General features: G+C 41.8%; 1 protein-coding gene across 5 annotated transcripts in view; it reads right to left on the bottom strand.

Annotated features, from left to right (window-relative positions):
• The window catches only part of Mllt10 (MLLT10 histone lysine methyltransferase DOT1L cofactor), a 190,230-nt gene extending 187,417 nt beyond the window's left edge, over positions 1–2,813 (bottom strand). For 4 of the 5 annotated variants that reach the window (XM_077802629.1, XM_077802631.1, XM_077802633.1 and 1 more), the window contains exons 1-2: positions 2,745–2,813; positions 2,453–2,612 (exon numbers count right to left, since the gene is read on the bottom strand). In XM_077802629.1, the coding sequence (XP_077658755.1) occupies positions 2,453–2,612 (160 nt within the window). In that variant the 5' untranslated portion in view covers positions 2,745–2,813. The remainder of the gene's footprint in view (positions 1–2,452; positions 2,613–2,744) is intronic. The other variant, XM_026402379.2, reaches the window with a different exon arrangement.
• Positions 2,814–12,591: the final 9,778 nt, after the last annotated feature.

Genomic DNA, 12,591 nt, shown 5'->3' with positions numbered 1-12,591 from the left:
TTCAAAATGATCATATATTGAAGAAAACAAAATGAAATACAATGTTAGTGAAATGCCACCAGGCAGGGTGGAGCATGCCTTTAATCCCAGTGACTCGGGAAGCTGAGACAGGAAGATTTCAAGTTCAAAGCCAGCCTCAGCAACTTGGCAAGAACCTGTCTCCAAATAAAAACTAAAAAAAGAGCAACAGCGAGAGAATAGTAGTAAAATGCTTCCATTTATATTCAATGTGTCAAATAGGCAAATCCATAAACAGAGTGGCAGTTGCCTAGGGCTGGGAGAGTTGGAGGCAAATAGTGACTGCTAACAGGTCTAAGGTTTCTTAACAGAGTAAGGAAAAGGCTCTAAAATTGATAGTAGTAATGGATGCACAACTCTGTGAATATGATGAAATCCACTGAATGGATGAATTGTATGGCATGTGAATTATCTCTCGGTAAAGCTGTTACAAGAAAATAAAATTGCATGTTTATCTCTAAATATTTTATAATGTGAACACTGTGACAAGTATTCCAAGTACATATTATATATCTAAATCACAGCCTCATTGGTTGAAAGTTAGTTTTTTAATATCAATTAGCTCAAAACAAACTTTCTGAAAATCTAATACACATTCAATTGACATTCTTGAGTTTGCTCACTAGAAACTCAAAAATATCTTAAATACTGGGAAGCAATAAAGGAATATAAAATCAGCACAACTTTTTTTGGTACTGGGGACTGATCCCAAGGGCATTCTACCTCTGAACTACATCCCCAGCCCATCCATCCATTCATTCATTCATTCATTCATTCATTATTTGGGGTGTCAGGGAATGAACCCAGGGGCACTTCACCACTGAGCCTCATCCCCAGGCCTTCCTACATATTTTTCAACTTAGATTCAGGGTCTGACTAAGTTGCTGAGGCTGGCCTTGAATTGGCAATACAAGAATACACCACCCACACCACTTCAGCAAACTTTTAAACTGCAAAGGCTAAAATTCTAAGCCTTTTTCAATATATATAAATGTAAAAAAAAAAAAAAAAAAAAAGTCTTATTGGCCAAGAAACGCAGCATCAGTGTCTGAAACATAGTTTTATTTGGAAGTAGCTCTAGAAAGAAAAATTTTAGATTTAAATGAACTTTTTTATATTAAAATACTTAATTTGATAATTTATCATCTGATTTATAATTCCCCCACAATGCCTGTGAACCCTGTAATAGAAATATTATATATCAATCCTAAAACCTTATCTAGCTTTCCACAATTTTTTCACTCCTTTTAAGGAAGGAAGGAGGAAGGTATGCAATGCTGCCCTTCTTTAAAAGAAACTGGCAATAACCACATTCTCAGGTTAATTCACTATCTCAAAATCATTACCACTGCATCTCCCTTTCCAACTGTGATAACCCATACTTCAAATAATGCACTTTGACACCTTAAGTTGAGATTTTCCTCTCTCCCCTTTGGTAATGTCCTTACCAATATGCTACTAGACAACATCTGCAGCACTCAAAGCCAGTTTCATAAATGGGAAAGGGGGGGGGTGAGATGACGAATAAACAGTGAGCCACCAAAAAGTCAGATTATCTCAGCCTTAATTGCTTACCATTTGGAACAGAAAAAGTCAAAAACTTCAGAAAACCAGAAAAATCTTACTGGCTTTTTTATATATCCAAGTGGAAATAGCCAGAAATAAACTAAGACGTTCCCCAAGCCACTTGGCAGCACCACCACCTCCTTTTCAGTTACACAGGTTAAGCCAAATGCAGCCACTAACTAGCCTCTCCACCAAACTAGCCCAAATGCATCTCAGCCCCAGACACTTCCAGCACGGATATCACTGGCCTCGCGCTGTCTTCTCCGCAGGAAGCTACCCAGCGGCGTGAGCTGCCAGAAAGCTTGGGGGTACAGCAGAGACCACCTTCTTCGATCCCCGATCCAAAGAGGCAAGGTCACCCCTGCCTTCCCCCATCCTGCCCAGCGCAATCAGCCGCCTTCCAGAACCACAGGAAGTCTCTAGACACACTGCGGCAGACAGGAGCAGGCGGTGAGGGGGGAGGGATCTCCACGCTCCCAAACCCACACCCCAAGCCACCCCACCTAGGGGTGCACGTTCCCGCCCAACCCACCCGGGGCTTGGACCGCAGCCCTGCACCCTCGTGCCCCAGAGAGTCTGCAAACCCCGACTCCGGGCTCAGGCAGCGACCAAATGACACTTGAGAGAGTGAGAGCAGAATCACATGACAGTCTGGGCCACACGCACTTTCTCCCACATGCACAGCCCACACCCCCTGCGCCCCACAGCGGACCCTGCTAGGCACTCCCGCGGTCGCTGCCGCGGCACGGGGCGGGGGCGGAGGCGGGGCGGGGGAGGGGCGGGCGGTCTGGCAGTTGCTGCCAAGGTGGGGGAAGCGGTGACGGTTGGGAGCAGGCCGGTTCGGCCCGGCGGGCGGTTGGGTGTTTACCTTGATGCACCGCGACGCTGCAGCCGTGCCCGTCGCAATAAACCAGAGGGTTCTCGGCCCAGCCTCTCTCGTCTGAGCAAACGCAACAGCCTCCAATCATCTCCTTCATACTATGGGAGACCTCGTCCTCCAGTGACACGGGCCGGTCGCTAGAGACCATCTAAGAGGGAGTTGGGGGGACCATTAAAAAACACAAGCAAGCCAATGAGTGCTTCCCCCCGCACTACCCTCCACTCCCCGCGCTCTCCCCGGCTCCCCCACCCGCCCGCCCGCCGCTCGGCCACTCGCTCACTCGGGCTTTGCCGCTCAGTCACTCACGTTCCGCACAGGAGTCAGGAGCCATGTCCTTGCTGACTCCCCCCACCTCCCCTCCACCGCCTCCTCCGCCTCCTCCGCCTCCTCCTCTTCGGCGTCTTCCCTCCCCACCTCCACCCGGCCGCTAACGCTGGCGCCCGAAGAGGGCACACATAATCAAGTAGGCCTCCGCACAGGCGCACTGGGGGGGCTCCCGCTGGGCCTGGGGCAGCGAGGGAGGGGAAGAGGGCTGCGCTTCCTCCTCCAAGCGTCACTCGACGTGCGCGCCCGCCCTGCGGCCAGCGTGAGGGAGGCGGCCAGGAGAGGCGAGGCCTGCGTGCGCGCCTCCGCGTCTGGCCGCCGAGACCGGCCCCTCTCGGGCCTGTACCCCTCCCCCACGCAGCTCGCCGCCGCAGCCGAGGTGTGCCTGGGGTGGGGGTGCGTGGAGCAGGCGGCGCGCCGAGGCCGGAACGAGTCAACGGGAGGGCGCGGGGACGCGCACGCGGGGGCGGGGACGTTGAGGCCGCCCTCTGCAGCACCAGTCTCGCGGGCTGCGTTTGTGCGTCGGGAAGAGGCTGTGGAAGGAGGAGACGCTGACGGGAGGCGGATGCTGAGGGCCGGCAGGGGGTTTTATTAGAGTAGCTCCGGGGAACTCCTGGGGGCATTTCCCTTCGCTGGGAACCTACCTGACGGCCTTTTCCTGGAGAACTGGCTGGTGGTAACAATGGTTGGGAGAATATGCCAGCTTCCATGAAGGGTGTAATGAAGCATGGCTTCCTGCAGTTGGCCGCGCTAACTTAGTACTGCCGCAGCCTCTCCACCCATTAAATTCACATCCTGGATTCTTCCCAAAGTTCACCCACTGGAAGTGTTACCAGATATGCCCCTCATTTACACACCACATTGGCCCCAGTGACAGATAAAGAGCATCACAGGTCAAATACATATGTTTGGGTTATGTTCCTAGAGGGAACCCCAAAACTACTCTTTGAGTTTACTGTATAGGAATACAAATGGTTATCAGGAATTAGCAATATACTGTCATCTGAAAAATAGTTATACAATAATAGATGAAGGAATCTAAGTTCTCCTGGTCTGTCACCAAAAGATAATTAACAACATAAGATAGCAGAGTCCAGTTTTGATTGATCAGACTCTTCTCCAAATTGACTCTTGGAAATGTGAGGTAATTTAAGTGGCAGAAAGATGGGAGCTCCTTTCTCACAAACAGAAAATGGATTAGGCCTATCTGCATAGATTAATTAGCTGGATTCTGTGCAATTTTTATGCTATAAAATCTTCCTGTCACCTTTTTTCCTTTGAGATCCGCGTAAACCCACTTTTGATTTTAAGCAAAAAAGTCTATTATAAAAGTTTAGCATGAAATAGGAATTACAGATAGATTGTTTAGATGACAGTTACAAGGCAAATTCGTGGCTAATAACTTGCAGGTACAAAATGGTTTCTCAGGAATTAGCAATATAATGTGATGATTTGGAAAATGCACTTATACAATGCTAAAGGACGGAGGAAGTAAGTTCTCCTAGTCAGTCACCAGAAAATAATATAATGGTTTAAGCTTTAAAAGCATGACATTCTCATTAAAAAAAAAAAAGAAGAAGAAGAAAGAAAGAAAGAAAGAAAGAAAAGATAACAGCTATTTTTTTCTACTTCAAATTAATTGCTGGGAATCTCTTTAAGAAAGATAAGATACAATCCAATGCAAGCATGTATTTGCAAGTATATTCAAATGTTTAAAAAACAATTGAGATATCCATAGTACTAGAAATCTACCAAAGCTTACCTTAGAGAGAAAATTATACTAAAGAGATACACAGGGATAGGGGTGTAGAAAAAGACACACAAATATTTAATTTATTAATATATTTAGAAAAGGCGACTACAGGATTACATATATGTGTACATATATATTAAATGTAAGGTTTTAGGGGGAATATAAAAATAATGAATTTATGAGCCTGTGATAATTATGTTCTCAAAAAGTATTTACAATTTATGAAACTAAAATGTTCTTCAAATAAAAGTATACTGGTTTATGTATCTTTACACTATATTTAATCTTTACCCTATACAAAGGATACCAGTTTAATATACAATTCCTGCTCCAACTCCAATGCAAAGTAATTTTGAGTTAAAATCAATGTGAAATTTCCCTTTCCAAACACTGCAATCAAGCCTTATTGCACTAAATTACTTAAAAATACAATCATTTTATTTTTAATGCATTGGAGCTTAATTCTTATGATGGAATTAATTTGTATGTAAAGGATAAATACTTCACCTTATTTTGTAATACATAACAAAAGAAATGTAGGTTAAACACTTGCTCTTTCCAAATCAAAAACAAAACAAAACAAAATTTGTCATTCATTAGAGTTTTTTGAAATTTTTAAAAATAGGGGAAATATAATGTTTTATAGCAGGACTGTATATAAATATCAATATCTCCAAACAGTAACCTGACTAAAGATGTGCATAAATGTTGACAAGATATAATTCAAATTACATAAAACTGATTTGAACATGTTGTTTTGAAAAATGATAAAAATATAAAGAGTATAAGTAAGCCATTTTCATTTTAACTCAGATACTAGACATTGAACTTTTATGTTATATATCTGAAGAACAATACTTAATATATTTCTATAAAATAGTAACTGAAAAGGAAGACAGAATAATACAGTTCAAATATACAGTGAATTACTTATTCATTCAGTAAATATTTATTGAACATTTACTGTGTGCCAGGGACAGTTTTAGATGCAGGGAATATAGCAATGAGAAAGTTGTATTTTTTCTTTATGAGATACATAAAATATATTCATATATGTATATGGCACTTGGCTGAATATACTAATTCTCATGTCTCAGAATGTATAAGATTTACAATTAAATGGTCAGAATTATTAAAGTTCAAGTAAACTTTTACACATACATACTTCTGAAAAAGTAATAAATTACCATGGGATTTATAGAAAAACTTCATAGAAAAGGACAATTTCAATCTTAAAATAATGTTACCTTTTAAATCTAATTCCCAAAATATCCAAGTATATCTAGTACCTGTAGAATTAAACAAAAGCATATTGTGTCTATTATTCTCCTCATAACAGCCACTAAGAGTCTGGCTCATCTATTTCTCTAAACTAATCATCTGAGGCAAACCACAAAAAACTCAACCAAAGTATTTTATGATGTAACCTCTAACCCTACTATAATGGGAAAATGTATTTTCACTCTGTGGGTAATATATCTTCTTATAATTTTCTTTAGTCTGTACCCTAGGCACCAAATTTTTGAATTTGCTTTTCCATAATCATTTACCTAAGTAGAAACTGTGAAAGAAATATTTAAAACCACATTTATTCAGAGGTTAGCATTTCTCATATTTATCTCCTTTTCAAATTGAAGTTTTATTTGCCTTTTATTTATGCATATTATGTCTATTAGACCCAGCATTAAAGACTCATATATGTTTATGAGGTATAGAACCTGAGATGTATTTTTATAATGCTAAGACTATATACCCTTTTCTTAGCTCAGATTCTTGACTTTCACAAAGTGTTTAAAATTCTATATTGGCTCTGATGCTAAATTTAAAAAAAAAATAGAATTCATGTATTACTAAACTTTACTGGAAACTATAATCTCATTTCTAAATAAATTAGTTGGAAAACTCAAAAAGGCAAGTTATTATTATCTGTACACTTTCAGATATATTCTCTTTAATATAAAATTTTATATATTTGAATAAAATTTTGTTTTGCTCATTTGGTACCCAAGAGTTTCTACCTTTTATGTGAAAACTTTTATCATAAGCCATATATATTTATGCTAGTTTAATTAAAATACTATAGTATTTCTGAAATTAATTCTGTTATTTACCTTCCAGGAGTTTTGTATCTTTATACATACAAACCTACACATGGCCCCTATAACGATCATGCATTTGAGATTTCATTCAAGGGCATTCATTTCAATTATGTTTTCAGTTGAGATTCTATTAATGGCTTTTGCAAGATTCCATTTAATGAAGCGTGTTAGTCTTACTAGGTGATTTTTTTTTAACTTGCGATAGTGTCTAACAAGTATCTTGTACATAGTAGGATCACAGTTAACATTTGTTTAATATACAATATTGATGTTTAAAAGTTAATTGCAGCCTTGGGCTTTATCCTTCGGAATAGAGTAAAGCAAGTCTTTATTTTACATGTATAATTGAACTAAAATTTCTAAGTAATGACCAACAGAAATTTTCAGTTAAATTGGTTTCTTTAAAGATTTTCAATAATTGAAATTAATGTGCCTGAAGAGTTTTTATTTACCGGATATTTTAGAATTGTCTACATTTGACTAGCCCTAAAATACTACCACCTTTTTATATAAAAGTCACGATTGTATTATAAAAGATTCTTAGAATCAATCATATTTAATATTATTGTTAGATATACTTAATTTTTGCAGTCTAATTAATTTTCAAAACTAAAGTGTGCAATCTAAATTTTAAAATTTTTTAGGAATCAAGGTATAATATTTACTTTAAAAGGTCTGGTTTAGTTAATCTTATGTTTGGCTTGGGAACTAGCTATTCCTTTTGGTATAAAATTGATATTAACTGGTATACTTACATTTTGGGGGTACAATACCATATAATTACCAATAAAAAACAATATCTTGAAAATACTTTTAGCTCTTCTAGGTGTTACATAAAAGCCAAACATTTAATACTTGAAATTTTTTTTTCTATGATGCAGTAATACTTAAATGTGTTACACTTTGACTTTTTAGGATATTGTCAATATAATGTAAGAGTAGGACTATAAAGTCCATGGTCCACTTTTTATTGACACTGAAGATTTGCATCCCTATTATAATTAAAGTGTAATTAAAGTGACATATTTAGGTGTCTGTTTATAGAATACAATAAGATTACCATTTTGGACTTGAAAGAGGAAAATCAGTTTTTGAAATGGAAAAGAACCTTAAAATAAATTAAACATTCAAAAATGAAAAAAAAAAGGAAAGGGAAAGGAAGAAGAAGAAATTAAACTGAATTGCCAAATACTATTTGGACCAAAGGAAGTCACTTTTTAAGATTTAAATGTTTTCCTCTTCAAAAGGGGCCACTGCTTACCAAATCCAGAAACAAGTCCAAGAATATGTTAATTAAGTTCATTGTGTCCTAGAAAGAGTTTGACAAATTCATTTTTTATTCCTTCAATTAACAAACTATTTGTCTAATATATTTTAATTTTAAAAATCTACAATGTATATTTACCTCTTGAAATTGTACAGTACTAGTGCCAACTACCAACATGACCCCATAGGGTGAATCTTCTGAAGCTTACATTTCTGGCGAATTCAACACACAAGCCTCTGATCACTTTTTGTCAGTCTTACTTTACCATGGCGATTGAGAGCCAGAATGTCGGTAATTTCTATATGGTGGCACTTTAGCCCAATTAAAAAAGCAATGATCTTTGGTGTAAGCATAAGTGCAAAATATTAATAATGACAGGATATTAAAGAAGTGTATCACAAAGACTGACCAGGAATGCTCCATGTCCCTCTCTGTCCCCACCCCCATCATGCCCTTTTTTCTGCCCATTTGTTGTTTTTCTCACAAGTACATCCTGACTTGTAACTATTTTTTTTTTTTTACTTTAAATGGAACAAATACCCGAAATAGAAAAAGATGAAAAAAGATTCACCTTTTACTATCAACTACGAGGGGATGTGGGGGGGCGGGGTAAACTTGTATAGCTATTCTAAATATTCAAAGGCTTATACAAAAATGTAAATTGAATATAAAGGGTAAGGGGGGGGACTATGCGGGGGATGGATGAGTGTGGAACAGAAAGAACAGAAAATAATTTTTAACCCCCATTTTATTTTTCTGTTTGAACCTTTCCTTAGCTAGTTTCAAATGACTTCTTAGATAACAATTTCTCTATGAATCTCAAAATAACTCAATGATTTCCAGGAAGAAATACAAGTTTAGAAAAAAGATCTGCTAAATGAAAGTGTTAAAATGCAATCAACTTCTATAACATTTCAAATGTAAAATCACAACCATTACTACCTTTAACTGACTTTTAAGGGGTCTTTTCAAACATGTTATTTATGAACATCATCTATTGACTTTTTCTTGTAATTCAAAACTTGTCAAATGATGTTTTCATGATGACATGTAAATATAATATTCCATTAGAGATCAATTCTAATTGGTTTTTAAAAATCCACCCTGGGAAACACCATAGCATAATACAAGCTTGTAATGAGTATTTTAGAAGAAATTTCCACAACGTCTATTATAAATCTAAGTTGAAATTACTCTCTTGTCCTAGTACGGTTTGGGCCAGACAACTTGAAATTATTTTTTCAGGACCTTTCACGCACGATGACTTTGGTCTTGCCCACAAGAGCACTTGTTGGAAATCTTCATTTTTAAAAACCTCGACGTTTGCCAGAAATATTTTCCCCACATGCCTGACAAAGGAAAAACAAGTAGTTTCATAGATTGGGTTGCAATTATTTGTTTCCATGCGCATTTTAAAGACACACTGGACTTTTTCCCTTTTGAAATTCAATGTTATTTTGAAAATGTATTTCACGTTAAGAAATGAAGTCCTCGCTTTTAAAATTGGACTTCTTGGATACAACAAAGAGCTGAGTAATCACAAATAGGGATAGCAAAACGTGCTTTTCCGAACTCCTCTGAACCCTGACACTCATTTTGCAATCCATACATTTAAAGATCTTTCAAATATTTATATGATAAGCTCTAATTTTCCAAATGCTGAAAAAAATGTTCACTTTCGTCGCTTATCTAGTGATCAATTTACAGACATATCTAGGCTGCTTTCCCTTCTAACGTGAGTTGCAGGCTTGCCCAGCTTCCCTCAATTTAGCGGCACGTTGTAAAGCCTTTCTACGAGGTCTAGAATTGCGAACCCCTCGCTGGCCGAGTCGGATCGTAAAACTTGCAGCGCCCGCCGGGCCCGAGTCTTTGGGAGTTCTGGGAGGCGCAGGTGGGGGTCGGGTTGGGCCGCAGGACCCCTCCCAGGGCAAAGACTAGCTAGCCGAACTGCCTCGCAAGGGCCGAACAATGGGGGCGGCCGGGGAGACGCTAGCCGGATCCCGCTTCCTCCGCCGAGCCCGCCGCGCGCGTGCCCCCTCCCATTTACCCTCCTGTCCGGGTTTTCCCGCTCGCCCGGCCTAAGGCGCCTTCATTCCTCCGCCAGCCCGGGGCCTGGCCTAGTGCTTGCTTCTCAGCCGCCCCCTCGCCGCTTCCCCTCGCGCCCGGCCCTCCTTTTCGACTGCGACCCCAAGGCGTTTTCTTATGCAGCTTCTTTTCTCGCTGCGGCCTTTTTCCCGCTATTTTTTAAGGTATTTTTACAATTTCCCCCTTGATTTTCAAAAGTGGTTGAGAAGTCTCACTTCCAGTAATGCTGATTTGCTATTTCCCTCCGGAAAAAAAATTTCCTCAGGAAATCCCAAACCTAAAAGGAAATACAGCAAATCCAAGAAAACCTTTAACCTTAAACACATCTCTCGCGTTAAAATTAAACGCCATGTTATGTTGTCTAAAACCTGCAAAGCACTATCCCTCCTCTTTTATTTCTTCCTTTAAATACTGTTAAACTCTCCATCGCATGCCTTCTGAGGAGAGGGCAGAGGATGTGTCCGGCAGCACGCAGCAATCAGAGGTTTTATCTTACGCCTCCTGGGACGGGGAAAAAAGTGGAAGGTGAACGAGGGAGCTTCCAGGGCAGAAAAGCAACACAATTCGCTGGGGACGTCGCCGGGCCAAGCGGGGGCGGCGCGCGGGGGCACCCAGGGCCCGCCGGCTCCGGGCAGGGGAGCGGGTCCGCAGAGGGAGGAGGTTTTAAATAGCGGGGGCTGGGAAGCTGGGGGCCCGCGCATGACGATACTTTCCAAGAAAGGATGGGGCAGCGGTGGACTTTACCAGGCTGTCTCATCACACACACCCCCATCCAAGAAAAAAAAAGAAAGTTGGAGGGAGGCGGAGAGAACAGCCAGCCCTATTTCCTCCCCACGACTCCGTGGAAGGGTTGGGGCTGCGGCCGGCTGGGGCGCGGGTCCGGACGGACCAATAGCAGTCAACAGGTCCAGGCCTCCAAGCGCAGGGCGGCCCGCCCCCTCTCCCTCCGTGCTGTCCCCTCCGCCCCCGCAGCCCCAGCTGGGGAGGCCCGGCTGTGCACTACCCGCCCCTCCCGGCCTGGCTGCGGTCGACTCCGCCGGGCCTGGGGGTGGGGGTGGGGGTGGGGGTGGGGCGGGGGTTCCCTGCCGGAGAATCCTCCCGCGAGGCTGGCGACTGGGGGGAGGGGAGGGAACTCAGGGAATGGAGGATTAGGAAGGACTCGAGCTCGGCACGAGCGCGGCCCGCGCGAGGCATCCTGGGTAAAAAGTGGCCGCGCGGCACCGGGAGAGCGCGGAGGAGCCAGGGTCAGAGGTCAGGGCCCTAGAGCCCCTCGTGCAGAGCCCCCCACGTGAACGCAGCAAGCAGGAGGAACCTTTTTGTTTTCGACCGCGCCAGCATGCTCCCCTTTTGACCAAGCTGCTTTTCCCGATCTGCTGGAGGGAAGAGCTCCATCGCAGATCTCCTAACCCCTCCCCACCCCCTCCACCCAACACACATCCCAACTCTACCCTTCCTCTCAACTCTCATCCCAGCCCCCAGTACAGAGCTTGCAATAACGCAGTAAATTTGCTTTAACAACAAGTGGGGGTGGTTGCATTTACTCCTCCCTCTCATTTCTCCTCCCCCTCTTGCTGCGGCTCTTGACACTACTACAAACCAGGACTATAAACATAAACATGTGTCACTGTAACAGGGCAGGTAATATACGGATTTTGAGGTGGGGTGGATGGACGAGGGCTTGGTCGCCGCTTGGGGGGCAGTAAAAAAATCGCGTTTCACGTGTTCTACGGCTTTGGGGCTCACCATCCCCACACACGCCTATCCATTTATATAATGCCGAGGGCACTTGGTCACTTATTCAGCCACACAGACCCACAAAGACAAGCTTGCCGATAGCTAGGGTACCCCAAAGCAAATACATTCAAATACGAATCCCTCTCTTCCCAGCCACCGCTGCCATTTCTTCCATTAGAAAACCGTAGCGTCAACAGTTGAATCCTCTTTCCCTTTAAAATATTCTCTTCCTGATACCAATAGAGCCATTTTTGGACCTAAATTGTACACCGCTTCCTTCCCATCGATAATACCTATATATTTTGTTCGCAGAAACCCCTTTAAACAGCAATAAAGGCTATTTAAGTGACTGAGTTCGAAATCTAGTATGCATAGGTAATTTCTTGGGCTTTGCCTTCATGCATTTAGCAACTTCTGCTGCAAGTTGCTGAGACTGGCCCTGCAGAGATTCGCCATAGCAAGCCTTTACTATTATTATTTAATCTATATTTACACTGCCTCTGAACTTTTATTCTTAGTTCAACAAGCCTAGCAACAACTACTACTTAAGGTAGAGGAAAGCGAATCCTCTCACAAGCTTTTTGGCAAGAAAGGGAGGGAGATACAGAAAAATGTTCAGATGGGGAAATGGTTCCCTTTGTTCTTTCATTGTTTCTCTAGAACTGGTGCATACAAGGACAAACACTTACCTTCTCTTCTTTTTGCTCCAAAAAACAGATGCTCCCATCAGCCTTAAAATACACAATCCACCTTGAAAGTAACTACGAATGTCGAGATAGTTTGTATTCCATTCTTTTTCGCTCTCTGCCCTCTTTTAGCGTAGGATTAAGTTGCCGAGCACGTTGCTGCAAGCTGTAGCCCCCCG

Source organism: Urocitellus parryii, chromosome 9 (assembly GCF_045843805.1).
Source record: "Urocitellus parryii isolate mUroPar1 chromosome 9, mUroPar1.hap1, whole genome shotgun sequence".
NCBI classification, from domain to species: Eukaryota; Metazoa; Chordata; class Mammalia; order Rodentia; family Sciuridae; genus Urocitellus; species Urocitellus parryii.
Note: the sequence above shows the minus strand (reverse complement) of the source record. Positions and strands in the feature narration are given on the sequence as shown.